General features: G+C 52.1%; 9 protein-coding genes across 9 annotated transcripts; 5 read left to right on the forward strand and 4 right to left on the reverse strand.

Moving 5' to 3' along the window:
• Positions 1 to 1,702: 1,702 nt before the first annotated feature.
• On the reverse strand, positions 1,703 to 1,969 carry N7498_005348 (uncharacterized protein; the record flags this gene model as incomplete). Its single annotated transcript, XM_058452410.1, has 1 exon — positions 1,703 to 1,969. The coding sequence occupies one exon, from the start codon at positions 1,967 to 1,969 to the stop codon at positions 1,703 to 1,705; it is 267 nt and encodes an 88-aa protein (XP_058308948.1).
• Positions 1,970 to 2,096: 127 nt separating this feature from the next.
• Positions 2,097 to 3,005, reverse strand: N7498_005349 (uncharacterized protein; the record flags this gene model as incomplete). The annotated part of the gene is made up of 2 exons (XM_058452411.1): positions 2,097 to 2,251; positions 2,945 to 3,005. 2 exons carry the CDS (start codon positions 3,003 to 3,005, stop codon positions 2,097 to 2,099), a joined length of 216 nt encoding a protein of 71 aa, XP_058308949.1.
• A 6,848-nt stretch (positions 3,006 to 9,853) lies between these two features.
• N7498_005350 (uncharacterized protein) lies at positions 9,854 to 11,811 on the forward strand (the record flags this gene model as incomplete). The annotated part of the gene is made up of 3 exons (XM_058452412.1): positions 9,854 to 10,297; positions 10,358 to 10,631; positions 10,685 to 11,811. The coding sequence occupies 3 exons, from the start codon at positions 9,854 to 9,856 to the stop codon at positions 11,809 to 11,811; spliced, it is 1,845 nt and encodes a 614-aa protein (XP_058308950.1).
• Positions 11,812 to 12,389: 578 nt separating this feature from the next.
• N7498_005351 (mitochondrial 54S ribosomal protein uL15m) lies at positions 12,390 to 13,437 on the forward strand (the record flags this gene model as incomplete). The annotated part of the gene is made up of 2 exons (XM_058452413.1): positions 12,390 to 12,737; positions 12,831 to 13,437. Exons 1-2 carry the CDS (start codon positions 12,427 to 12,429, stop codon positions 13,435 to 13,437), a joined length of 918 nt encoding a protein of 305 aa, XP_058308951.1. The 5' UTR covers positions 12,390 to 12,426.
• Positions 13,438 to 14,121: 684 nt separating this feature from the next.
• N7498_005352 (serine/threonine-protein kinase) lies at positions 14,122 to 16,086 on the reverse strand (the record flags this gene model as incomplete). The annotated part of the gene is made up of 1 exon (XM_058452414.1): positions 14,122 to 16,086. The coding sequence occupies one exon, from the start codon at positions 16,084 to 16,086 to the stop codon at positions 14,122 to 14,124; it is 1,965 nt and encodes a 654-aa protein (XP_058308952.1).
• Positions 16,087 to 17,022: 936 nt separating this feature from the next.
• N7498_005353 (SH3 domain-containing protein) lies at positions 17,023 to 19,448 on the forward strand (the record flags this gene model as incomplete). The annotated part of the gene is made up of 5 exons (XM_058452415.1): positions 17,023 to 17,050; positions 17,112 to 17,438; positions 17,490 to 17,716; positions 17,766 to 18,135; positions 18,196 to 19,448. 5 exons carry the CDS (start codon positions 17,023 to 17,025, stop codon positions 19,446 to 19,448), a joined length of 2,205 nt encoding a protein of 734 aa, XP_058308953.1.
• Positions 19,449 to 20,087: 639 nt separating this feature from the next.
• On the forward strand, positions 20,088 to 20,850 carry N7498_005354 (uncharacterized protein; the record flags this gene model as incomplete). The annotated part of the gene is made up of 2 exons (XM_058452416.1): positions 20,088 to 20,413; positions 20,463 to 20,850. The coding sequence occupies 2 exons, from the start codon at positions 20,088 to 20,090 to the stop codon at positions 20,848 to 20,850; spliced, it is 714 nt and encodes a 237-aa protein (XP_058308954.1).
• A 1,404-nt stretch (positions 20,851 to 22,254) lies between these two features.
• Positions 22,255 to 23,571, forward strand: N7498_005355 (PQ-loop repeat-containing protein; the record flags this gene model as incomplete). The annotated part of the gene is made up of 1 exon (XM_058452417.1): positions 22,255 to 23,571. The coding sequence occupies one exon, from the start codon at positions 22,255 to 22,257 to the stop codon at positions 23,569 to 23,571; it is 1,317 nt and encodes a 438-aa protein (XP_058308955.1).
• A 1,407-nt stretch (positions 23,572 to 24,978) lies between these two features.
• lcb2 (putative serine palmitoyltransferase 2) lies at positions 24,979 to 27,012 on the reverse strand (the record flags this gene model as incomplete). Its single annotated transcript, XM_058452418.1, has 1 exon — positions 24,979 to 27,012. One exon carries the CDS (start codon positions 27,010 to 27,012, stop codon positions 24,979 to 24,981), a length of 2,034 nt encoding a protein of 677 aa, XP_058308956.1.
• Positions 27,013 to 27,861: the final 849 nt, after the last annotated feature.

Below are 27,861 nucleotides of genomic sequence, written 5' to 3' on the forward strand. Positions count from 1 at the left end.
GTTGCGGCCATGAAGATTGTCTGATGGTCGACGGGTTCGGGCAATGAGATTGTAGAATGGGACATGCTTGGATTCCAAAATGTTGTATTTTGAATAGTCTGGGCTCGTTGGTACCTGCCTTATAGGCGCTCAGTAATGCTCTTTACTCAGTCATCAATACCGCTCCTTCCAAACTTGTATAGAAGCTCTTCTAGATGAATAACTAGTGGATTCCTGTCTCAGGTGCACGATATCGACAAATACGGCTGGCTACTAACGCCCGACTAATGTCGTTTCCACCGTCGATTCTCTTGTAGATATCACCTTGTCCAATTTCAAATTACTACGCGTCAATGGCAGACACGTAGCCGGTGGGGATAAAGATCTTAACTATGACTGCGATAGCTTTCTCCGGAAGCGACAGACGATGTCTGGGATTTGTACACAATGATCGTTCCATATTGTAGACCGCTCAGAACAGGTGTATGTGCTGAGAACGTGATTCCATGTCCAATGACAGCCCTTGACCTTGCTGACTGGTTATTTGAGATCTCATGGCTAGATTAATCAGCTCAAGATCGTCTCATTCAATTGAGAATCCGCTTGAAGGTCTTAGTATGATTGAGAGACCAGATGCCGAGGTATCTTGCGACCAGAAGTGGCTTTTCACAGGAAGAGTTAAGGTGACATTGGGTGGTAGAGAATGAACTCGTAATTTTGGTACACAATTTAGGGGGTTCCTGGATGTATATCATTAATTTCATTCCATTCCTAGCAACCCGGTCTCCCTATTCCCCCTCCCCCCAAACCTAGCAGATCTTCAAAGTTGAAATATCACATCCCCAACAAGAATGTTAGAATGTGATGGATGAAGTATCTTCGAGCTGCAGCCTATCTTAGTTCTCAATCGAACTTATTCAAAGCCCATTCATGTGCAGACAGGTAAGCAAGGCTGGGACTATAGCTCGTTCTCGGCTGGGTAGTTATGTCAATCCTATGTGGAGCGGTCGATTGTGCATCATGCGTCAGAAAACTCTCTCCACAGTTTCGGCGACTCCGTAGAGGACGGATATCGTTCTCGACAGTAGATGGCAAGGAAGGCTTTTATTCGGAGCTTATATCGCATCGGGTTCTTGAGGAGTTTGTCTGTTGGACGGGGGCTTGGTGAGATCCACGAGTTGGCTCAGGGTCCGGGTGTGACGGGTTCTAAATTCGTGGAATAGTGGGTTGGATCTAAATTATAGGTCCAGAATTTGCGTGACTTTTAATTGATATCATATTAGTACAAACCCTGAGGATGTAAAATGAGAATCATCCACGCTGTCGTCGCGCTACGTTATTTGAAATAACACATGCAGTTGACCTTGGCCGAGGCATAGTATCAAGTAACCTGCAGATGAGATGAATACTTGTATGCGTTTGCTTAGAGCTGCAGGTGTTCTTGATCTTGGGCTGCGCCAAGTATGTTGATTTCTTTATTTGAGATTTTTATGGACGTGTGAATGTGCTTGAGTTTAGGTCAATGCGAGGGTTGTTGAGAAGTTGATTTACGATGGACCACTGGGTATTGAGGGTGATATGTTGAAAGGGAAGCTCGATGTCTATATCGAAGGCGTCAAGGTACATTGCTGTCTGTTTAATCAATATATGAGATAGATGTTAGTCTCCTCGGCGACCCGTGGAGCAGTCCACATCGAATTATGGTTATATTCAAATCAAAGTTTTATCGTCGTGAATAAAATGCCGAGATATGGTAGCATATTCCAGAAGGACGCTCATACAGTCTTTTCCACTCCTCTTGTTCACCCATTCTAATGAAGCCGAGCAAGCCAGCATCACAGAAAGCAACCTTCATCCACCCAATATCCTTCACAGCACATCCTTCGACAGGCCCGTAACCATTGTCAACCAATTCCTCCAGCTCGTACCCTTCTAACTCTTCTGGGTCGCGGGTTTCAAGTGACTCTGGCTTCCACCACCCGTTCAGCATATTTATGAATGCATTTTTATTGATACAGTCGTCGGAGGGGGCTCGAAGAATACTTTGCAACGCCTCTTCATCGACGAAATGACAGAACTGATACCGCGTCGCTTTAACATTAGCGAAACCGAGTATATCAGGCGAAACACCCCTGCTCTTCCAGGATCACCGTCCTAGCCCACTTCTGGAAATCCTTCCGGATCATAGCCGTGCTCGCACCTTCATGCAGTGCTTTGTTCTCAAAGACAGTGGTCTTGAAGATATCAAGAAGATCTAGCCCATTGTGGTTCTCTAGCGAGTCAGCGACATGCCACCGGTAACGACGCAAGAATTCCGCTCAGTCCGAATCACTCCGATATGTGGATCGATAAATGACAAAGCCCCAGGTTCTAAAGCTAGCACTCTTGAAGGTCCTTTCGAGGTTATCAGCTTTATTGCTGTTTGTTTCCATGTCGGGTATTCGTTTAGATGGATTTCTAGGCGGATCGTTCCTTGCTAATTTGGCCGGTAGGGCTAAAGCTCTTTCATGGAGACTGGCCGAATGACCTGATAAAGCCAACCTTCGGAACTGATACTTTCGTGCAAAATTCTGCCAAGATTTTGGTAGAGGGCGTTTGATTGTGCGAGAAAAAGAAATGACCTTCTGCTGAGTGAAGAAATCTAGGGTCCCAGTCGAATTTTGGAGTGGTTGTCCTTTTAGGAGATATCGGGTTACCGAAACATGCTATTGTCTGTGTTTGGTATTCAAGATATGCCTAGACAAACTCGACAATGGATGTCCAATTTACTCAGGCGTTTGCATCAATCTCAGGATTAAGAAAATAGAAACCACTCAATCAATTTGGCAGTTCTATTGACACCGTATTGCATCCATCTCCTCCGATCACCTGCGACGAGTTCAGAGGATTCAACGGTGAAAAAGGTATCAAATACTTCAACCAGTCATGTAACATACCGAATACCATTGACTACAGTTTCGGCTACTTCCTTCCAAGACATTGGTAGGAGTGGGAGCAACTCCTGTAGTTCCAGCATCAGTGGTCATTGTGGGATTCGAATCGGTGCTGTGGTTCAGATAGCCTCCCAGTGGACTAACGATCAGAAAATTTAGCCATAGGACAAAACATATTTACCCCCTCATAACTCAACAACAATAGATTATTTTAAAGTCTTTATTATGGTATCATATTCGTTATAGCAAATCTAGCCTATTGATAGGGCCTAGGGAGATTTAGAAGTAAACCGGTTCAGCGATATATACTTGGAGTTCAAATAGCTCAACTACGCCGTGTTTTATGGTAACTTAACAAAATAACGATTGCAATAACTCAAAATTAATTTATATACTATTTCTTATGCCAAACAACGCTAGAATTTGAAGGATGAAGTAGAAATAATTGTTTTGTGGAGATATAGAGTTATAAAATATCGCGTTAACTATGGTGTTTGGAGATGGCCACTCGCTTCGGTTTTGATGACAAACATCGACAATAAGGATCGTATGACTTCGTGACCTAGGCAAACGGCCGGCATGACTAGAGTTGTAACCAGCAGCTCAGGTGGAGAGATTACCATTCAGCGTCGACCCAATTTCAAGACGGTCTCGCACTATTCCACCACGCCCAATAGCATGATCGAGGCGAGCGGGCGCAGGCCTTCAGAACAAAAAAAAGTACCGAAAACGGTTCGAGATCCAGTCGCTGACATTCAACGGCCCGGGCAATTTTGCCCGAGTAAATGACCAAAGTCGTGGTCACTTCGTCAATGGACGATATGCTACCGCGAGATCCGGGATGGCAAAGAGGCAAGTAATGAAGAACTACGCGCCTACTGCAGACCTCGGAGGCACCTATAGCAGTTTCACCGGGGGCGCCAATATTGCTATGAATCAGTGACACTGGCCGCACTTAGCAGTCAGCGGGAGTCGCGACCTCACGTCGCAACACAGGGAACGAGTGCGATTAGCCACCGCCAAGTTCCAAAGTCCTCATGATTGGAGGCGAATGTGGTGGAAGGAAGCATATTGGAAAACCAGGATATGAAATCCGGCATCGGGCAAGTGAAAGCCAAAACCAGACGAATCTGGCCATCTACGTCCGGTTCCGTGGAAATGAGCAATTGGCCCCCCCTAGTGGGATCGGAAACATCCTTTCTTTGGGAACTGAACGATCTCAGATATCGAAGACACCGGTGACATGTTTCATCGTCACCCACGGTCCAGGTCTGCTCCGCCACCAGTCATATCGTGACCCTCGGGACGATCGGATGGGGACATTTGTTTTCTAGCGGCCTTGGATTTGAATGTTCACCATCCTCGCGTAGACTCGACTCGATACAACCTCTCGGGCTATCCATTCCTCTTAGTGAGCATCAAGGGTTTGAGTCTTTGTCGCAAGGAATGTAGTACCACCTGGCGCTTGGTTGGAAATGAGGCCAGCAGTCTCGGAATTGTACCTGGCATTGCAACACCCCCCGCGGCCTCAAAACCTCGAAATGGGGAGAAGGCAACGCGGAACGAATCGGCTTCGAGTGAGGACTCTTTAGGGCGTGGATAACCCCATCAGGACGCATAGAGAGAGGGGTGGAGGATGGTGACGGCGATACCGGATGTGAACGGCAGGACAGGAATGTGATCGTGTTCGCACGTACTCTCCTCGCACGGTCGGCCCAACTGGACTCGGTACGCTTTGGCGTACTCCACCGAATCTCCCCTTGATGGTAGGCAGAAAAATAGAAATTTAATTTTCGGCATTTTTTTTGATCTCTTTTTTTTTTCGTCTTCCAGGTTTATTCTAGCCGGATGCCGTAATTGAAGTGCCTGCGGGGACTGGGTTGATCGTCTCCGTGACCGCCACGCTGTGAGATTCTGCTGACGAGCTCTAGACCACCTCGACAAAGGTCTAATCTTAGAAGGAACACGCCTGAGACACTACGTAATGACGGCTCCCCACAACTATACAACTATACGACTATACGGTACTACTGATCATCCCAAGCGGGGGGCAAAGACGCCTTTCACGGGGCACTCGGAAACTCTGGACAAAGTCAAATCAGATCAAACAAACCGAATTCCGATGGTGTCAGACCTGCATTGTGCTTTGGTGCTTGGGGCGTAGACCCCAAAACAACCCCAAAAGCCTAATGACGAATATATCAATCGAAAACTTATCATTGCGATACGCTATTTGATGCGAATGGGCCGTTTGGCCCCTGCGCCCAGGGCTGAGTTCTGGACTCTTCCAATCGGCCGACCGTCGTCGTTGCCTTTTGCGATCTGCGTAGACCTTGGTTTCGAACTGCAGTCGCTCGCCCAGGATAGCAGGCAACAGTGCGCCTCAATCGGTCACAAGAGACAAAGACAAGCCCCTCCGCCAAGTCTTTGAAAAAGACCGAGCCTAGCGATGTGTGGAGCTGCTTTGCCTTCAAGATCGGCTCCTATAGATCCATGTCATTTGACCCCCCTGCCGAGGGAGCGCTGCGAGCCCATCCAAGGCCAAGGGGAGATGGGGCAACTAGATGACGCTAGGAATCATTCGCCCTACAGTAGCTTCCCGGGTGCAGTCAATCGCAGCGACGATTACAGGATACCAAGTTGTGCGATGCTAGTTTTACCGGGGCCCCAACTCAGATGTGGATGTGATGTCGAAGCATCGGCGTCTACATCACACGTAGCCGCTCTCCCGGTAACACTTCACCAGCAAGGACGGGAGAAGCTGCAAGGAGCCCGAGCGGGAAAGACGTGCAGGGTTGGACATCCCGGCCATCACGTCCGTTTGCATCAGAATGGGCGGCTTGCAAGACAGTCTCACGAGAGTTGACGCATGAGATAGATAGGTAACCCCCCCCCCTCAATGGGAATTCGATGTTGGGGTCGATGTACGGGATCGGAGCCCCGCCCGAATGCTGGCCGTGTGATGAGAACATCCCAATTTTCTCGCGTTTCAAGGTTCCAGAGTACGGAACAGAGAGCAATAGTCGGATGGAGTAACCCGTCTCAGGGTAATGAGTGGTGATCGGCTTCAGCTTTGCTGAGTTGGACCCAGTAATCCCTACTGTAGAAGCACGTACTCTCTAATAAAACTCTATGGCAATTTAGTACGCGGCGCCAATCACGGTTGCCCAGAACTCTACGCGCTCGTGGGTATTGCCCTGGTCCGGAAATGAAGAGAGCGGATACTTTCCACGATAGGCGACCGCGCCGCCTTCCAGGAGGAGACCCGAGTATCACCATATCACGATCAGCCCGCAGGCATGGTCAAGGGTAGAACCTCTCCGTGACCGGTGGGATATACGCAGGAAACCAATATCTATGATGTGTCCTTGTGATAGCGAAGTTTGTTTTCCATGGATTAATGCAGGTGGCACCGGAGACGGTAATCTCACTCTGGGGTCATCCTTACGAGGAGATTTTCGGGGGACTCGTACTTGTGGACCACACGCAAATTAATGAGCTCGGGGGCGGTTAGATTATCCCATGCGGTGACTCTCGAAATGGAGCCCCGTAGTGCGTAGTAGTGCCGCAACCGGGATCATTCGTATGGTCGGTGGCAACGTGCGGGACCATTTTCGAAGAGTGTGGTCTTGTCATCCCAGTCGGACTCTCTGGGCCCCCACCGTCGAACGAGAGCGAGGACGTGCGGGCGGTCCACGGGGAGGGGCTCAGATTAGGGGGGGGGAGGGTGTGAAGTCAGTATGTAGATCGGGGATGGCAAAGAGGAAAAGTCCCGTATTGCCGATGACAGGGGGACAAGAGCAAAGGTGCCCCATGCAGACCCAAAAGTCCGTATGACTGTGACGAGTCTCGAGCGTTTACTCCCGGGCCGTGAAACTTTGTCAATGATGGCAATTGGGCGAGAGCATCAACAGATCGGCTCCATGACACAGGTCTGGGGTTCTGGAAACACCGAAACGAACCCACACCGTGGCGGTGGCTCAGGATCCCGACCGAAAAGAAGAAAAAAAGTGGGCACGGGGAAATTCTGATTCCCTGCGCCCTATTCGTGTCCACTAAAGCCCACTATAACCGACCTTGGACTTGGCCTCATCTACACTAACGAAAACGTGATTTGTCCGGCCAAGCCAAGGTTCGGATGTTTGGATCGTCCCCAGCCCCATCAAAAAGTACTGTGTACAGCGAGTGAACAGGTGGCGTGACAACCGAAATTCGCCCTGCAGCCTCCTTTTCCCCCTACAGTAAATTGTATCCACTTTGTGTGGTGTACCAGAGCGCTTCGTGACATGGTACCGGGTTGCCCATCACCTGTGAGGCGCGTGCACCGCAATCGCGCTGCGCGTCTTGGGGGCCACCTAGCATTCCAAATCGGGCATCGATCTGGAAAGTACTCTCTATACAGTACACGACGACTACACCACCCTGCTTCCTGAGTGCTTTGTTGAACAGGGTTTCCTTGAATCAGTCAAAGACATCCTGCCAACAAAGGCTCGTTTCCGGTTTTGCACCCTGAACTGAACCGTAGAGAAGACAGTTACATGACGGGCGAATAAGACGCATTCGTGTCCGTGTGCCATGGCCCCCATGAGGCTTTGACCTGAACTGTCAAATCAGTCCACTCGCCCGAAATCTGACCTGGCCGAAAAAAGCAGGCCGAAAAAAGCAAGTCCAAAGGAAATCGAAAGAAAATCCCGCGCGGTGGGCTAGATGGGCAGAGTTCAGAGGCGAGGGGGCCCAACACGCTCACACGGGCTGAGATTCCTCCATAGTGACGATCAGAAGGCCCCAGAGGGCAGAGAAGCCGAGGAAAGCGGAAAACACCACAGCGAGAACGAAACCAATAAGAAAGGAGAGCGGCTAACAGGTCGGGGAGTACGCGATTAGTCAGTCGTAGCGTAACCGTGTCATGGTGGCCGCATCATCCTTCGACCGGAGCCGTCTCGGCCTTCTTGGTGATGCGCAATCGCCAACCATGGGATCGTGATTCGGCCGTCGTGCACACAGCTGACAGGCCTCTTCCTTTTGATGGACCCCGCGGGACCAGTCATGGCTCGCCTTGCAGCCAACGAAGGCGGGTGGTTCGGATTATACACGGAAGACTGAGACTTTGGTGGATCCTCGCATCCTGGAATTCCGCCAAATGGGACAGGAAAATGGGAAAAAGGACGGGATCCGGGCCAGTCAGCTGCTGGATTCTGCTGGATTCTGCTGGCCACTGACTGGCCGTTTGCCCCTACCAGTATGGATCGTTATTGGTTGCCAGACTGCATCTGCCAATGAAAACGGAACTTGAGAAACCTCACGGCTCCACGGTTACCTAAGCCAGAATGCCTTCTTCCTTACATACCTGTAACCGAATATACGGCTTACACGCCGATCAAAGAAATCGAGACTCTCGATTCCATATTCCATCCCTGGAGAGAGACCCTTCATTATCGCGGTCAACCCCCCAACGCGGAAAATGATCTTCTCATTACCCGGTCACCAGCCCTCTCTTTTTTTGCTTTGGAGCTTTGAATTTCCCAAATTCTTTCCATTCCGGTGACTCCAAACTAACGACAAGCCACCGTGCTCAAACCCTGGAGCTACTCCGTAAAAAGAGCGTATTACATACTGTAGTCGGTTGCCCCCCTGGGCCACCTGGGCCACCTGGGCCACTTGTGCAGGAGGCGGAGGCGTACATGCTTGCGCACCCTCACGCATACACGGAGTTGCAATCATACCTGGTATTTTACAGCCTCGGTACACCGTCCTGACGGGCCTGGCGAACGGTCATTGGGCCGACGGTTGTGACCACGCTAAAAGCTCTCTTATTATTGGATCTGTTATGGGTCCTACACCACACTAGCCCTCCTGGAACCCCAGCAGGTCTTGGTCTTGGATCTGTCCTCCGACCATCTCTCTTTCCACTTTTTTTTTTTTTTTTTTTTTTTTTTCTGCCCATTTTTCCTTTTTCTCACACTGACCCATTTTGCTACCCCCTTCCACTTGCCCGCGCTACGCCATACGCAGTATCCCTCCGCCCTTCTCCGCCTAGCAGGGCTGCACCGAGGCCGGGACCAGTGCCCTCCGTAAACATTACTCTGCGACCTACCCTTTCTAGGCCCGCATCCACTTGTGACTCTGACATCAACCGGTATTTCCATTCCAATTTTTTTTTTCTTCCCTTTAATTTAAATTATTATTATTTTTTGGATTTCTCAGAGACAATCATAGATGATACCAAACCGGAACCCAAACGAACCAAGAAAGGAGGATCAACCCTCTGGACCTGCGTCCGGGTCAAACTCTGTCCCGTACGGACGCTCATGCTTCCTCCGGATGGGTCAACCTACCCTGGCTCCTCTCCTTTTAGTGGACTTGGTTTTCCTGCGGTAAATGGATGGAGATGATGCCTTGACTTCACCCCATCATTTATTATTTTCTCAATTATTCTTTTGGTCATTCCCGCCTCTTAGCCGTGAACGTTTCCTTTTGGGTTCACTTTCTATTTTTTCTTTTTTTCTTTTTTACTAGTGGCGCGCTCAACTCTTAGATCTGTTCCCCGAAAGGCTGGTTGACTTTACTACCCTTATATGGGGCCTGTCTTGGCTGTTCCCTATACATCATTCTTTGCCCCTCTACAAAGTGAAGAAAATACTCTCACTTCCTTTGTCCGTTTCTGCACGTTCACTTCTCCGTCGCCGTTGATCGCGAGTAAACGCCTCGCCTTTCTAGACTCCACTCACATCCTCACTTGTTGATTGTCCAATTGGGCAGGACCATTTGACGCATCTATTCGAGCATACAACGGCAGGCTTAACCCAGTCTCTCAGGCCTGTTTAGGGACATGGGACACTGAATCACGCTCGGCTCGTTTTCCTGTCCTTTCTCCTGTAACAGTTCCGACCATCCCACATGTGTCGACCCGTCTCTCAACTCCCAACTGCTCCTCTGTCCCTATGTCTCTCCCAACGCTGGGCTCACAATTCTCCTCGATTCTGGGCACCACCACTCCAACCATCGACCTGACAACCCAGGAGGACCGACCCTTCAAACCCGCTTTCCAGACCGGCTCCAGTTGGACCGCTCCTTTCCGGGACGGTTTGCCCACTCCTCCCGGCGACATGACCGGAGTGACCTACAATGCCATTCCTCCCATGCCCTATGGAGGGAAGGCTCATGGCATGCCCTCCCACCTCTACGGCTCGCGGCCCCATTTCGATTCGATTCCTCCTTCGGTAAATTCATATGGATTGAAGCCGAACCACTCGGCACCCGTTAAAGAAGCCTCGGTCACGGAACCTACGCAGAAGAAGTCGAATAGTACCTCGGGTGGCTCGCAACTGCGGATTCCCTCGACCATCAACAATACCAAGGGCAACTTGGCCGAGTTTGCGGCGCAGGTGAGATTGTCCCAAATGGGTTTGAATTTATGCACGGAGACTGACTTGTCCATTCATTAGATGACCTGCCTCTTCTGGTTCGAGAAGTCTTCAAAACTCCAAGCTATCGAAGACCGACTGCACCCCGTCCCTTCACTGGTCCCCGAAGCCATCCCTACTGTCGGATTCCAAAAATGGGTGTCAACGATTCTCTCGACAACACAGGTCAGCCAGAACGTAATCCTGCTGGCTCTGCTGTTCATCTACCGACTGAAGAAGTTCAATTCGGGCGTGAAGGGAAAGAAGGGCAGTGAATTCCGACTGATGACGGTTGCCCTAATGCTGGGCAATAAATGTGAGTATCTGCCTTATCTCTTCACCGCCTTACTATCGTGCTGACTCAGCCAGTTTTGGACGACAACACCTACACCAACAAGACGTGGGCCGAGGTCTCGGGCATTGCGGTGCAGGAAATCCATATTATGGAGGTCGAGTTCCTCAGCAACATCCGTTACGATCTGTTTGCCTCCGAGGCCAAATGGGCTCGCTGGCACACCAAGCTGGGCCTCTTCGCCGACTTCTTCAACAAGGCATCGGCCCTTCCCGCTGAGACGGACACCCCGGTTATGCGTGTCTCTCCTACTCGATTGCAGCCTCATTCGCCCTTGTCCAAGTTGCCGTCGCCTCCTTCAGATGTGCTTCGCCCGCAGTCCCAGCCGAACTGGTACATGCCGGCTCCCGGTCTGCCCTACCCTATTCCTTCGCCGGCTGGTCAGGTTGCCTCGGGTGGATCCCGCAAGCGCAGTCGAGATGATGAGGATGAGTTGCAACCCATGAAGCGAGCTGCTCGGGGAACTGCTCAACCTACTCCGGCTCCCCTTACCGTCCCCTCAACGACCATGAATGCAATGGCCACTCTTCCGCCGGTCCTCACACCAACATCTGCTCCGGTTTCTCAGGGCCTCTCTCTCCCGCCTCCCAACCTGACAGCCTCCAACCCGGTTTCTCATTGCCTTCCGACCCCCTCGACCTCACAATTTCCCTGTAGCGGGGTCTCTCAGCTCCCTATCCCGGCTCCTATGCAGCCGATCTGCAACCGGCCTTCGAACTGGGGTCAGCATATTCCCAATGTGCCTGTGCCCGGGGTTCCAGCCGGCATTTACAACGCCCCTTCTCTTCCGGATCTCGGCCGACACAACCCAAGCCCGTTCGCTGTGTCTTCTGGCACCGTCTCGCCGGCTGTGTCTGCCTACTCGGTCCACACCCCGCAAACTCACCTCTCCCCATCCTTTTTCCTCGCCAACCGTAACTCACCTTACCGGCCCGTCCGCTCGGTTTCAACTTTGCTCATTCCGCCTCCGTCGGCCTCCCTGCAGCAGCAGCGCAGTGTTCCTTTTGACCACATGCACTACCAGCCGCTGGGTAAGGGTACATCCGATCGCAAGACGGGCCTGCTCCCCTACATCCAGCCCGATGTGTGGAGCCAGGGGAACTTCCAACCCTATTTCCCTCCCTCTCAGACCTTCTCTAACTGAAGTTTGCTCCACCCTCCTCTTTGACGATGTGACCGCGTTATGACCCCACTCACGAAAAACATCCCATTCGCTGTACATCCTTTTCATCTTCTCTTCTCACTTGTCCTTTTCTTTTCCTGTACAGGATTACTTGATGATTTATCGCATTTGCTCGGCGCTCCAACCTAGAGGGATCCCAGGTGTTCGCCTCCCCAAAAGACCTTCCAAGGTCGGGGATGGCCTTTGAGGCGTTTTATTTTTTTGCTTTTCCGTTGTCAAGAACAACGTGGTCATTGCTGCCTACGCATTCACATCATATGGCGTTTATTTTAGCAGACAAGAAGTCTCGCAGTATGAAGAAACTAGATTTGATATCAACTTTCACATATTTCCACCTAAGTAGTCATAGGTTTCTAAGTTTGCAAATTTGTGGAGCGAAAAGAGATCTCCATAATTAGCCAAAGAGTATTTGAATTTAGCGAACTAGAGCCTTTGAAAGCAATCCCAAACGGGTAATTTAGTTCACGCAGCCCCTAACCTCTTTCGGCGAACGGCCCGATTATTTTCCGCTCCGTCCAGCATCAAAGATCTCCAGCGTCCGCAACAACGATCCAACACCCCAAGCCCATCATCACCATGGCCCCCCGACTCATGGGGCTGCCCACGCAGCTTCAAAAGTTTATCGCAAGGCCGTTCCAGGCGTCACCGCTAGCATTCCTCGTCCCGCAATTCCAGCAGCGCGGCGCGCACATCCTCTCCTCGCTCTCCGACAATCCTTCGGCCTACAACAAGCGTATCCGCCGCGGTCGTGGTCCTGCTTCCGGCAAGGGTAAGACTTCCGGTCGTGGTCACAAGGGTCAGGGTCAGCACGGAAAGGTCCCTGCCGGTTTCAATGGTGGTCAGACCCCCGATATTGTTGTCCACGGAGAGCGTGGAGAAAAGAACCTGTAAGTTTTTCCCTCCCTTCCCTTTACTCGTCCCCCGGGTTCCAATCCTTTGATATCCCATTGATCATCCCCATATTCCTAACATTTTACCAGCTTCGCCCTTGAAATGGCCCCCGTCAACCTCGAACGCATCCAAGACTGGATCGATCAAGGCCGCATCGACCCAACCCGCCCAATTACCGTCCGCGAACTGACCAAATCCCGCTGCATCCACCAGCACAAAGACGGCGTGAAAGTCCTCGGCGGCGGCGAGGGGATCCTGAAACAACCAATCCACCTAGTCGTATCCCGAATCTCCTCATCGGCAATCACCGCCATCGAAGCGGCCGGCGGATCTGTCGCCACGCGCTTCTACACACGTTCCGCAATCCGGCACATCATGGCTAAGGAGTCGCACCCCTTCATCTCGATGGCGTGGGCGGCTGAGAGCGGGTCTCAGGATCTATTGAAGGCGGATGGAGCCCCTGAGGAGCTGAGCGAGGCGAATGTGATGAAGGAGCGTGGGTTCCGGTATAGGCTGCCTGATCCGACGCGCAGACGCGATATTGAGTATTACCGTGACCCTGCGCATCGCGGCTACTTGAGTCATTTGCTTAAGCCGATGGAAGGACCCAGTTTGTTCTTCCGCTCGCCTGAGGAGCGGAAGTCTACTGCTGGTGTTAAGAAGGAGAAGGTTTTGCCGGAGAACAGGCTCTGGTAGTTTGTTGGTGATTTTGGTTTAGAGCTTTATCTTTGTACATGTATCAATAGCCCCCGTTTCTGGATATGTCGGTCATACAAAATTATTTTCTTCATGGTATCCATGTATATCAGCTTGAGCTGGGAACCCCAAGGTACAATAGGTTGAACCATTTTGGTTCCAAGATTGTCAAGACGGCTACTAAAGTTCGAATTTTGCATAATGTTTTTTTTGTATTCTAGGACGGAACCAGCCATCCAGACAGAGAAGAGACGCTGACAGTTAAGAGCAGAGAATAGAGAAAAAGGATATCAGTAATAAAGCGCAAATCCGCATACTAGAATACACCAAACAAAAGACAAAGCCAGAAATCAAAACGCATGCCAGAAGCAGAAAAAAAAAACGCCATGCTTGTCCAAATCATAATCCAATCCGTCAAATTAAACCATAGCCAAAAATGTAACGCATGGGGAATCCAAAATAGATAAAAGAAATGACAAGGCGTAGAGTTGGATGGGTATCATCGTGGCCAAAAATCCCCAAAAAAAAACAAAAAAAACAAAAAAAACACCAGCGCTTGAGAAGGAAGAAGCGCCGGGAAAAAATGAAAAAGATTGCAAATTCGTCATGTCATGCTCGAGATGAATCTCAAGTAACAGGGCTTGGCTAAAGAGTGCGCTGAAGAGCAATCAGAGAGGTAGGTGTTCATAGCCTCCACGCAGACTCTGGAGAGCTTTCGCTGTAAGTTTCAGCGACTTCGCGGAGCCAGGCACAGTTCAGGATGTCTCGGATAGTCCATCGCTTATCAACGTCCATTTCGAGGCAGCCCTCGATCAACTCGAGGGCATCCTGACGATCCCTGCGCAGAAGCTCATCGGTAACATGGCCGATAACGGCATCATGGTTCCATGTTCCACTGAGGATGTTGGTCTGGATGCGAGGTGCAAAGGAGTCTTGAAAGGGACGGGATCCAACAACGACTGCGAAGACGATCACACCAAAGGCCCAAATGTCGACCGACGGGTGTATGACACTGTTTGTCGACCGGAGTAATTCAGGAGAGGCATACTCCAAGCTGCCGGCGACGCTAGTACTAGAGCCTGCAGGGCCCATTTGCTTGGGCGGAGGGCGATCGGCGACCTCATCGTAAGGGTCAGGGCTGTCACCCCCATGGTCTGCGGTCATCCATTCTGCCATTCCGAAGTCGCAAAGGACCAGAGTTGAAGACTGGGAACCATCAGGAGCCTCGATGGGGTCGAGGAGACAGTTCTCCAGTTTGATGTCGCGGTGGACAACACGAGCATCTTCGTGCAGATAACGAATCGCGCGAGCAAGCTCGTACGAGTATTTTTTGGCGAGGTGCGGTGAGAGACCCTGGCGGTTCTGGCGGACCAAATCGAACAGCGTCCCACCGATGTGAAGTTTGGTGAAACAGAAAGTGGCATAATCTGTCTCGTAGACGGAGTCAAGGGTCAAGACGTGAGGGTGGCTGAGATACCGCCAAACCCGGACCTCATGGTCGAACTCCGCTTGCATTTCTTCGTTTTCCCTCTCACTGTGGCCCTTGATCTGTTTCTTGACGATTTTGACGGCGAGTCGCTTAGTTGTGCCGTGCTCCTCTACCTTGAAGGCTTCTTTCACCGTACTGAAACCTCCAAAGCCAATTTGCTTTCCAAGAACGTAGTCGGTGCCCACCATTTGGCCTTCATCATCGGGCTGCGAGACAGGCTCTTCACGGCCGGACCACATAGAAAGGAACGCGCCGGCAGGCGACTTGCCGCTCGAAGTAGTAGACCGTCGAGAGTTTTGCCGCAGGCTGCCATGGCGGCTAAATGGGGAAGTGCGGGTTTTACTCCCAAAGGGAGTCACCAACCCGGTAGACCAAGATGCACTGCGATCTTCCGGTAAGGAAAACTGTTGGCTGGGAGAGGTGATATAAAGAGGGGACAGCAGTGCATCTTTAGCGCTTCCGGGCGGGGTCCGCACTTCGTCACCTGGAGATGCCGTCGAGAGTGATGTGAGCGACGTCGGCTGGTCGCCTTCATTGGGCGTGATTGAGTCATCTCCAGGGCTCACGACAGAATGGGCTCGGGAAGCTCCGGTCGGAATACCCCGCGGTTCCTGAGATTGTTTGGAGTCATCACCCCATTCGGGCTTCCGGTCAGCGGGATCGTCATCCTGAGAGAGGGCGTTCCGGAGGCCCGAAGTCCGAGACTCGAATTTTAGCGGGGCCCGATTCTTCACGTCACCCTTGTCGAGAGGCTCCTCTAGTGGTTGCTGCAGACCGGAGTCCAGAAACACATTTGGGTTGAAGCTGATGGAGGTGTGGCGCGCTTGAAGATAATTGTCGAGCGGGGATCCCTGCACATCATCCGGCTTGTGTGGGAAGCCGTTATCATCAGTCTCCCCGACTGGATGACTGTCGGGGCGGGGAACTGAGATGGGAGGCGTGGCTGAGTGCAAATCACTTAACACACTGTGGTCTTCATTAGTATCGCGGCGGCGCGCGTAATCATGAGATTTGTTGGTGCGGTCGCTCTCGATACCATCGCCACCTGATGCCGATCTCCTCCTCCCTCCATCCTTCTCCTCAGCCCATTCTAGTCTTTGCTGGTGAAACGCAGTCTCAATCCTCAAACCTGCCAACCCTTGTCTCTCCGAGTGCGCCATGCCCTCGTCGAGAGTGCGGTATAGGACGACGTTGTGAAAATGAGCCCGTGGAAGGCTAGCAGACGGGTTGCAAGAACCCTCTGCCTGTAAATAATGTTTAAGGCCGTTTTGCTGATAATTTTGGGGGAGGCTAGACGTGGGGCGATAAGCGTTTTACAGTGGGGACGGAAAACGCTCGAGATCGCGGGGTGATATAGGGAGGGAGAGGTGGTGGTGTTCAGATTGTGAAAGATTTGACAAGTGTGGGAGGTGGAAAAAAAGAGGTACAGGCAGGGTGAGATCAGACCCAAGAATGAGCTGTGAAGGATTGGTCAGTCGGAGCCAGCAAGGGAGATGGAGAAAACGGGGCTTTCGGGTGTCTCCGGAGAATGATGAGCAGTTGGAGCTATACGTTCGGGTGAGAGCGGAAAGTCAGATGACCATGCGTCACCTGACTCACGGATACGGAGTCCATCTGATTGGGGAATTTAGCCCTAAGCCCTACTACCGCATGTGGCAGTATTGTTTCAGGGGGTTCAAGCAGCTCTCCTTAATTCCGATTAGCCGCGCGCAAGGGGCGCTTGTTTTGGAAACACCTCCTTTTGCCTCGCTTTCTGGGGTTGGCAATTGTCCCAGTCTCGAATGACCCCCTTCTTTTCTCTAAATGTCGCTCTGGCAGTAATATCTTTCGTGCACCCGACGTGCCATTCTGCGACTGAAGCAGTCCAGCCCCCATCTTTGGTCGCCAAGGCGCAGTCTTTCTTTTACGGCTACCCCCGGTTCAGTTCCTGGAGACCCCGGGGCAATTGTCAAGTGTCGAGTCTCCGCCGCAGATTGTACGCCCTTGACTATTTGTTTTTCTCCGATAGTTCTGGATCAACAATCACTCTTTGCTCCCCTTCAGCGACTTGTGCTACTCCTCTCACGGCCGATCCCGCGTTCATTTAAACTTACATCATGACGAGGCCTCAAATCATTCGCGCCGGTATGTTTGTGATCTGTCGGGCTGCTTTCATCCAATGTCGAAATGTTAACCGGTTGCCCAGATACCTTGGACCTCCAAAATCATGATGCCCCATCAGCGAAAGACCATACGAAGCAACCCGAGCACCCAGATCCCCTTGGGGGCGGCCGGCCTGCCCCCCACCAGTCGTCGTCCATCCGCCATGCCCAAGAAGATACGAGAGCGGAGATTATGAACGGTCCCGGTACCGCCGGCGCGGACGGGTACGGTGATGACGACAGAGAGGCGGACGTGGCTGGAAATGCCGACTACGATCACGACGATAGTGACCTGGCGGATGGTGAAAGTGACGATCTACTTGACGATGATCTCATGGACAAAATATCAAGCTCTCCTTCTATTGACGATGGTACGTCTTCACGCTATATCGCGATTGGGCTTTCGGTCTAACGATGAGCAGAGGACATTGATTTCGAATTCGTCTACGCGCTCCACAATTTCGTTGCAACTGTCGACGGGCAGGCAAACGCTGCGAAGGGAGATACTATGGTGCTTCTCGATGACAGCAACAGCTATTGGTGGCTTGTTCGCGTGGTGAAGGATGGAAGCATCGGGTACCTGCCTGCTGAACACATTGAAACGCCCACCGAGCGACTTGCCAGATTGAACAAACACAGGAATGTCGATGTATGTATTCCCACACTTCCTTTGTTTCAACGAATACTGACTTCCGCAGCTCTCTGCCACGATGTTAGGCGATAATTCAGAGAAGTCCAAGAATCCTTTGAAGAAAGCCATGCGCCGACGAAACGCAAAGACTGTCAACTTCGCTGCACCGACGTACATCGAGGCATCCGATGTGGAGTACTCTACAGACGAGGACGACGAGCATGGCGATTTCTTTAACGATGACGAAACCGTGGAATCCGAAGACGGAGAAGCCCAAGAGCAGAATGAGGACATTGTCGTGGAGCCTCTCCGGCCCAAGGGACAGAAGGAGAAGACCACAGAACAGACTGAGGGCACCGAGACTGAAGAAAAGTCTGAGCCCGAGCGATCAATCTCGGAACCTCGACGGTCGAGCGAGGACATCTTTGATCCAGAAGGTATGCAGAAACATCCTTTTTCTGAACAACAGACAACATAATCTAACTTTCTCGACCAAGTGGAACCCGCCGTCAGTAGATCCAGAAAGGGTACTGTGCGGAATACCGATTCTTTCTTCAAGGATGACACTGCCGAGCCAAAGAAGATTTCTCTAACGCCGAACCTGCTACGTGATGAATCCAACAACAGCAGCAACAACAGCCTCCTTAATGAGTGGAAGGATGGCCGTGGAAGCTTTGAAAGCATCGAAAAGGCATCTACATCGCAGGAGAAGACCAAGGACGACAAGAAACGCAAGGACAAGAAACCGGGGATGCTTAGTGGACTTTTCAAGCGCGGCAAGAAGAGCAAGTCGACCGACGAAGACATGGACGAGCCCTTGTCCCCAGTCGAATCCTCATTCCGTACATCGCCGAAGACATCTATGGAGTCTACCATGTCCCAGGAGTCTCGGACCAAGCCACAGAGACAGACCAGCAACAGGTTGCAGAAGCAGCCCCCAGCGACCATGTCCCCTACCTCGCCGACCGAACAGACCAAGGACATTGAGGCCGCCCTCTCGAAACAGGCTGGCCGATCAATCCGAAAGGTTACAACAACACAAGAGGTGGAAAGCTTCGAGGAAGACCATGGAGCTGTGACATTGTCGAGCCCCTCAAAGGAGTCGAGCCCTTCAAAGGAGTCTTTTGCAACTCCCATGGAGTCTCGGGACCCGTTCGCATCTCCAGAGGATCGACCACCCAGCGAAGCGCAGTGGAGAGGACCTTATGGCCCCGACCACGCACCGACCGGCCAACCTTCTGTGACATCCCCTCCCCAGAGGTTTACACCAACCATGGACACCGGCTATCACAACCGGGGATCAGAATCCCCCATCAATATTTCCCCAGTGGATGGCCACATCCCAATCAGTGCCCCAGGCCTGACCCCGGACACTACGTACCGAGGCCAATCTGGGTCGCCGGTCTCCCCACCGTCGTCTCCTGAGACCGATTCCCACGATCCTAAGGAGACCGACGCTACTCAAGATTCCCTTGATACACTCTCAGTGGACACTCCCACTTGGAGTGATGCCAGTCTACGATCATACATGGACGAAGAAAACGACATTCGCGACTTATTCATTATTGTCCATGACAAATCCAATATTCCCCCGGCCGGTCCCGAACATCCTGTCACTGGCCGTCTCTTCAAGGAGGAGAGCAAGAGGCTTAAAGAGATGAACGACCAACTCGACAATATGCTTGTAAAATGGATGGCCCAACGGGCGCGCCGCAATTCGATGCGAAGCGTACAGAGTCCGACTGCTTAGTCGTTCAAGCGTCCACCTTCATCTGCCCGCGTATCTGTGCATATATGCATGGGCTTGTCAGTTCGCCCTTCAAATGACACCGCAGGGGCTTTAATTGTGCTGGGCACATTACTTCTGACTGGCTCTATTCCATTCTCTCTTGAACTTTTTCATACCGATCTTGTCGCCTTCATGCCCACTCACTGATGCATTTTGATTTCCTTTTCCCACCCTTGTCAAGGAGCGACCTGCGGTTCTTAATTGATCAACAGCCAGCACTCTGTTGCATCGAGCCTTTCTTTTATTTTTCTGATTTTTCTGCCGGAATACCCCGAGTCATCCGTGTTTTTTATACTTGATAGCGGGTCCAGCGTTCATAGATGGCGCATGGCAATATCAATGTTCAAGCAAACAGCCTTGTTCCCTGTAGATTACTTCGCTCTGATAGGATAGCCCCCCATCACACGGTAAGTTTCTTGCAGGACCCTGCAGCGGTGATTGGCGACGCGCGCATTCCAGAGTTCCTGCGCTGCTGACGATCGTGCGGGCAGGTCACCCGCGCCATGATGTATGAGCCTCTGTCATCAGACTAAGGTTTCGCATGTATAAGAGCGCCCGTCGCTCATTTTACTTATCGTGTTTCAACTACACTTCACCATCATGGCCGATCCGTACAACCCGTACACTTCTTACTCCACGCCCACCCCGGGCGGGGTCGGCTACTACCCGCCGGAGGAGCAAGCTCGCCAGCAGCCATATCCAAACCAGTATCAGCAGCAGCCATACGGCACCGCAGAGCCACATCCAGATCCTAACTATGCGTACCCCCCGCCGGGCCCGTATCACCTGGCCCCAGAAACCTACCAAGGCGCGCCCGACAACAGAAGTTACACACCGATAGGACAGCCAGACCACCTCGGCCCCGTGTCTGGTACAGGAATCCCTCCACACTCGAGCGGGAAAGTTCCTGAGAATCTGGGATACTAGTAAGTGAGACAATTGAGGGGCATCTGGCCCGTGCTGACATATTTCGAGTGGTGATCCAGCTGAACAGCCACGGTACACTCCTTCCGCCAATCCGCACGCGCCCTCGGTCTATGTGTCTGACTCTGCAACCCCGCGGGAAAATAGCGGCAACATTTATGCGGATGAACGGGATGACGAGCCTGGAAGTGAGCGTGGGGTTGGAAGCTCTCTTGCTGGGGGTGCGGCGGGTTATTATCTCGGACATAAGAAGGATCATGGCCTTCTAGGCGCTCTTGGCGGTGCGATTATTGGGAATATCCTGGAGAACAAGGTCAAAGATCATGGTCATGGTGAGCATCATCACCGCCATCATCATGGGCATCATCATGATGGGCATCACAGCCATCACGGGCACCATAGTCGGAGTCATTCGCGTGGTCACGAGGATGACTATTGAGGGACTGGTTCGTCATGACATAGAGTTTGGTATTTACGTGCTTGGATTTACTGTCAATCGTTGTGGCAGGGCTTAGCATGGGTGACCTACCCAGGTGGTAACACCCTTGGCTCGGCTTAGACGGGTTTGCGTTTTGGTCACTTGGGTATTTTGTCCTTGTGTCGTGGTCTCGCGTAAGAAATGGTGAAATCACGAACACTGAATGATTTCCTGGTTCTCTTATCCGGCTTTTTGTTTACGCTTTCCAGGGTTCGATTATTGAAATTCAAGAGTGGAATATAACATGTTGGTGTTCGAGGACCTGGGCAACTTCGAGGACCTATCATAGAACTTAAATCGACGATGGTAGGCAATCATCCAGGAGAAACCCACTTAGATTAGGCTTGCCGACCTTCGAAGGAAGGTTGTTGAGGGAGAATTTGGTGTTGCTCGTATTCAGCCGTTCACAACGTCCCCCCGGGCTATTGGGACCTCCCAGTGTGTAGGTAAGTTAAACGGGATCCCTAAATCAGAATATCCAAAGACCGTAGCACTTTACATAGGTGATCAATATCGCGTGTTTGTACCTCGTGACTTCCCACCACGTGGGGTTCGTGGTCGTGATGAGCCCCAAAACCCAAATAAGTTTCGACAATTTGGGTCACGCGCGAGATGCAAACACTCGTATTGGATGTGGACATTTGCGAATCTGGAGAAGAATCAGTACAGCCACGGTGAATACTACAACAGTCTGATCAGCGATCTTGAGTCCTGAAGCAACGGCTACCCAGCCGACGGAGATCGCCCTCCGGAGTGCCGACCGATCTCCGGGTGGCTATCCCCGGTGACCTGGTGGGTGGAGCTGCGACCCCTGGTAGCGGTGGCGATATAGATCCGGGTCACGTGGAGAGCAGAAGCCCTGATCCACAGGGTCGCCTTCGTCACATCCACTCATGTTGAGAGATCCGGGGGAAACGGTTGGGCAAAGCCGGGGTAATAGCTATAACTAATTATCACTAATGAGGACGTTCCTCAATAGCGTGAGGAATGCAGTCGGACCAAATCGGAGGTGATCAAGCAGAAGCGTGATAGGCCCGCAAACCACTTATCTTTGAGTCACGCCTGATAAGCCCCGATTCGGGCGACAATCGTTTCAGCTCAGCTCTCGTGATGCGCGAGGGGTCACTTGTCTCCAGCTGTGACTTCCTTTACTTCTTTACCTTCCTTGGACCTCCTAGACCTCCTTTCTCTTTTCTCGTCTTCTATCCCCCCCCCCCCCCCCCGGGCCCCAACTCGACCATCTTCCCCGGATCAGTTCTCCCCCGCCGAAGCCCTTTACCGATAGATCGAGGTCCCGCGCCTTGAAGACGCGCCCTGTCCTATCTCTCTCTCACACTCTCTTTCGATCGAAGGATAGAATATATCATGGCTTCTGTTTTACAACATCTCATATCTGGGTCTCTCCCAGACCACTGCGAACCGACATCGCCCCTCCTGACCGCTATCTCCTCACACCTCCACATCTGCCTCCCCACACCTCTGGCGCTGATCTCCTCCGTTCTCGGAACCCTCAGTATCGTGTCATGGCTCTTCGCCCAGCTACCGCAGATTTTCAAGAATTACCAGCTACAATCAACGTCGGGACTGTCAATATTTTTCCTGGTCATTTGGTGTGCAGGTGACGCGAGTAACCTGGTTGGTGCTCTGTTCACCCGACAGGCAGGGTGGCAGGTCGTGGTCGCAGGCTACTATGTTTGCGTGGATGTCGCACTGGTCATCCAGTTCTTCTGGTACACACACTACAAATCCCGGTATGAGGGGTACAATGAGCTATCCGACTCGTACGATTCCGACGCTCGTGGGGACATTTTGCAAGGCGTGGCTGTGGCGGGCAACAATGTGACCCACCGGACACCGGCCCCGGTCGACATGGCGAAGAAAGCGGAGGCCAATGATATGGGTGTCCAGACTGGATCAACTCTCAACTCAACAGCTCCCGGGACGTCATATACGAACGAGAAACTGAGCTCACCGCGGCGAACCGTCCGGATGGGAAGCAGCCCAAGCAGCGCACCCTTTGCTCTTTCCCGCACCATGCTGATTGCCTCGCTGGTCTGTGCCGTCGTGGTCAATGGCAGTCCCATAGATTCCAAGCCATCGCCGCACCCGCCCATCTCGGATGCACCTCGTGAAGCCATAGTCGAGGTCGTAGGCCGCGTCGTCTCTTGGATGTCCACGCTGTTATACCTCGGCTCGCGCCCGCCGCAGCTCTACAAGAACTACCAACGCAAGAGCACCGAGGGCCTCTCCCCGTTGCTGTTCATGGCTGCCTTTTGTGGAAACTTCTTCTACTCCTCGTCGCTGCTCACCAACCCTAACGCCTGGAGTGATTTCGCGCCCTACGGAGGCGGTGGCTGGGCCGATGAACACGGCAACGATCGCTGGGAGTGGATTGGACGTTCACTTCCATTCTTCCTCGGCGCGTTCGGGGTCCTCGGACTCGATGGGTTCATGGGCGTGCAGTTCCTCATGTACGGGTCTTCAGAGGAAGACGACGAGAGCTTTATTGGAGAGGATGATGACTCGAAGCGCGGCCGGAGCAAGTGGAAGCGCGTTCACGGCTGGATGCGCGGCTGGATTCCCTCAACTTCGCCTCCCCCGGGCGAGTACGAGCGTCGTTCAAGCCCCCAGGAGGGACATGCTCTTCTCGGCCAGGATCATGGGCGGTATGGGACTGTCTAATGATGATTATGCATACATTCCTTTTGTTCTGATTTCCTAGCCTGGCTGTATAGGCAGGCATGACACATTACGACTTTGATGACTACGAGTTCGCAGACTCGATTCTACATTGCATTGGGCATTCTCTGTTTTTTTTTTTCGTTTCATTGCACTTGGGCTGGGCCCTTTTCATCTGCATCTCGGGTTTTCTCTGGCCTCATACCCTAGAGGTCCATTTAAGGTTAGATCTAATACTATATAAGTATACATCGGTTCTTGCCATTTTCAAACTATTTCCTCTTTCTGATTAGCGGGCGAGTGGCGGATTAGGTAGAGGCTCTTTGCCCGTGCGCTATCCTGATTGATCGGTGACAGGGTATGTGATGTCTGTACCGGCTGCCGTAGTCACTACTCTCGATACATACGGTCCCTTCTAATCTTCATTGTACTACATAACCCCGGTATAGACCAGGACATGGATCTTGGTGCAGAGGTAAATGAGAGCACCCGCCAGTTTCACCATGGCCTGGCCAGTGACTTGACCAAACATGAGGCATGTGATATGTTAAAAAGTAGCGTCGTATGTGTTCAGGGCAGAGAACTTGATGATCTGGACGCTTGGATCACGGAGCAAACAGAATGCCAATGACCGTCGATGGACAAACATCTTATCCTTAGTTATAGACCTGAGTCAGATGGTCAATTGACCGAGACCAGCTGAGATGACTACCAGAGAGAACGGATTATAGAAGCCGTAGGCTATTGATATTCAATAGGTCATCTAATTATAAACAAAATATCTCAGAAAGATGACAGGTTTCAATCTGCCAATCTGAAGCAGCCCCCTCCAAAAGGGGGAAGATGAAAGTAATGTATCCAATATTACCGGGGTCGTAGCCAACGGGATATCCCAAGCGAACTGTGCTGCCGGATCCAATTCAACAAAGACAAAAAGGATGACACAATTCTGACAACGAAAGCAAAACAGCCAACCTTGTGCTCCGGAAGGAGAAGCACAGGTGCAGCATTATTAGGCAATATTCTAGAAATTATTAGAGTGACACAGAAGGTAAGAACTAGAAAAGGGCTTCATGCAAGACAAAAGAGGAAGGAAAGAGGGAGACATTTCCAAGAAGAAAAACCAGGACTGGTTCATAGGAAAAGGGGACGTATTCATTCATGGCCGATTTGCTCTTTTCTGGAAACCCCCATCTTCTGTCCGGACCCAAGTGTTAGATTCCTGCTCGACCACGCCAAAGCAAGGAATTGAGCCAGAATACAGACAGAAGGGGGGTAGCATGGAAATTAAAATTCGCGACACGGCGTGACCAGCAACAACCGGGCTCGTGGAATAAACACCGACTGAAAGGCTCAAACTTAATATGCAAGAAGTTCCAAAGCAGCATCATGCAATGGAGAAAAGTCAATCTAATACAAGGGGGACTTGACATCTTGAACCCCGCGCCGGATCACATCGTCGATCCGCCACCGGGGAGGGGTGAGATTGTCGGAGCGCTTTCGGTGCCATTCCTTCTCCATCTCGGGCGGAGGAGCCATCTCTTCGGTCGGGGGCAGAGCACCACCAGCAATACCGGTAGAGAACTTCAGTTGCAGGACATTGCCGATTTCATCACAGGCGGTCAGAACCCGGTCGAGATCATCCTTCGTGTGGGCGGCCGACACGCAGAAACGGGCGCGAGACGAAACCAGAGGAGTAGCGGGGTAACCAACAACCACGACGGAGATCTTGCGCCGAAGCATTTCGTGGGAGAATGCGGGCATCTTAGCCGGATTGAAAAGAAGGAGAGGAATGATTGGTGAATCATCGTGACCGTATACTATAAAGCCAAGACGCTTCAAACCGAGACGAAGGTATCGTGAATTGAAGGCCAGACGCTGCAGTCGCTCCTCGCCCTGACCAGGAGCGAGCTCGCCGTTGATAATCCGGAGGGCGCAAGAAATCTGCGTAAGAATCGCCGGGGCGGGGGCCTCGCCGTAGAAAATACCCGGGTTTGTGGCCCGCAGCTTGTCAATCATGGTCTTGTCCGCGGCAATGTATCCACCGTTGGCACCAAACGATTTGGTGAGGGTACCCATTAGGACATCCACCTCCCGGGTGTCAATGCTGAAGTAGTCGCACACACCCCTACCCTTGGGACCGATGGCACCGATAGAGTGGGCCTCGTCGACGAACAAATGGAACTTGTAGCGGTGCTTCAGTGCCACAAGACCGGGAAGGTTGCACATGGAACCCTCCATGGAGTAGAGACCTTCCACGACCACCAGAATCTTCTTCCAGGGACGGTGAGTGCGGGGTTGGCCTTGAGAGATGGCCTCACGAAGCTTAAGCTCGAGATCTCTCATGTCATTGTGCTTGAACATAGCAATTGAAGCACCAGAAAGACGAGCACCGAAACGGATGGAGGCGTGGTTCAGTTCATCGGAAATGAGGAGATCGCCCTTGGAAACCAGAGCGGGGAAGATGCTGGCGTTGGTGCCGAAACCCATCGAGAAGACCATTGACGCCTCCTTGCCCACGAACCGGGCAATCAGATCCTCAACCTCGATATGGAGATCTTGCGTACCAGTCTCCGCTCGAGTGCTGGGAGTGGCGATACCGTACTTGCGGACGGATTCCTCCGCCTGGTCGGCACAGGGGCCTTCAGACTGAGCGAATCCGAGGTAGTTGTAGGAGCTCAAGTTCAATGTATCGGTGGTGGTACCGGTCAGGTAGAAGTGATGGTTGTGGTCATCCGTAGCCCGGTCGATCAGAGTGATAGTTCGGCCGGGAACGCCGGTGACGGGCCGCTCGAAGCAGTCGTTGATACGCAGCTTGAGACGACGGACGTAGAAGTTGTCGAAGTCGCTGTTGAGCGCACCGTAGCCGTTGCGAGGCTTCAGGTGGCGGTAATTCTCTTCACGGAACCGTTTGCCGAAGAAATCACGGACATGTCCGAAAGCAATTAGAATTAGATAACTGATGTAGGTGGTAAGCAAGTAATAATACGGCGGCTCGTCCATCACCGGCTCCGGAAAGACGCCACCAGGGTGCCGACTGGAGTACCGGTGACTGGGGTGACCGATGGGACCGAATTGCGCATGTTGCTTGGCTTGCCGACGGGCCTCCTCGGGAGTCGGGGGCTGGAATAACGTGGTTGGCAATTCGTCCATGTTCGGATTGTCAGCCGTGGCGGTGGACAGAGAGATTGTCGGTAAGGACAGTGACGCCGAGCTGATCGGCGGAGAGACGTTAGGGGGGTTGGCCCCGGTGGACTGGGGTACCGCCTGTGGAGGTTGAGGCTCGACCTTCGACTTGGGCGAAGCCGAGAAGAACTGGGAGAGGCGATGGGACTTGACCGAGGGTGCCTTTATGGAGAAACCGCCCTTTCCCGAAGAGGGCGAAAAGGCCGGGGAGTTGGAAGAGGTGTCGTTGGAGGAGTTGTTGCTAAACCGACGAGGCATCGCAGAGGGAAGCGGCGAGTCGGGTTGGGGGCAACGGGTTTTGGCTGGTACCGTCGGAAAGAAGGAGGGCGCGTTGGTTTCTCCACGCGTCCAGACCGACGATTGAGGCAGTGACTACCCGGAATAATGGGTAGAGCAAGCACGATGTGTTCGGCGCGCGAAGATTCACGAGCCCGAAAGTCCGCGCTTTGGTGGGGACAAGGTAATCTGAGGCGACGTAGTGTTGTTAGTGGATTGTTGAAAGAGGCCAGGTAAAACCACAGCTGGATAAGGGCCGAGGTCGAGAGTAAAGGTAAATGAAGTCGTGATTATGGGGTGAGAGTGAGAAAGAGACGGACCTCCTATCCGCAGACCTCCGGCAGGGCTTGCAAGTGTGGCGGCACGTGGGATTGGGGGTTGTGAAGTAAGAACAAGGGGCGGACCCAAAGTCCAATATATCGAGCGATCTCCTTCCCTCACGGATTCAATGTTTAGGAGGATTAGGAAGAGAAGGAAAGGAAGGAGGAGGTAAATAACAAGTCGTACCTGCGGTATAATCATCATGCAGGCCCGGATGGGCCTGGTATTGCTGTGGGAACATGGGTGGTACAGGGATACAGCCGCATGATTGGCTCCGCTGGCTGATGTTTCAGGTAATTGGATGTAATTTACACGGCCGAGACGACTAAAATTTTCGGCTCCGAGTTTAGTCAAGGCCTGCTTTGAGATCCCATGGATCCGAAGTTATCCACCCTTTCTTAGGTTCCGTCACCGGGCGCTCGGTAAGCTTCCTAGTGTTCCCGGGTTGTGCTCAGGTACGTTGCAGTGCACATCACCCTATACTTGTGCCCCTATCACCGGGGCACACCA

The sequence above is a fragment of the Penicillium cinerascens genome, assembly GCF_028974065.1.
Source record: "Penicillium cinerascens strain IBT 15544 chromosome Unknown contig_5_segment0_segment0, whole genome shotgun sequence".
Lineage (NCBI taxonomy): Eukaryota > Fungi > Ascomycota > Eurotiomycetes > Eurotiales > Aspergillaceae > Penicillium > Penicillium cinerascens.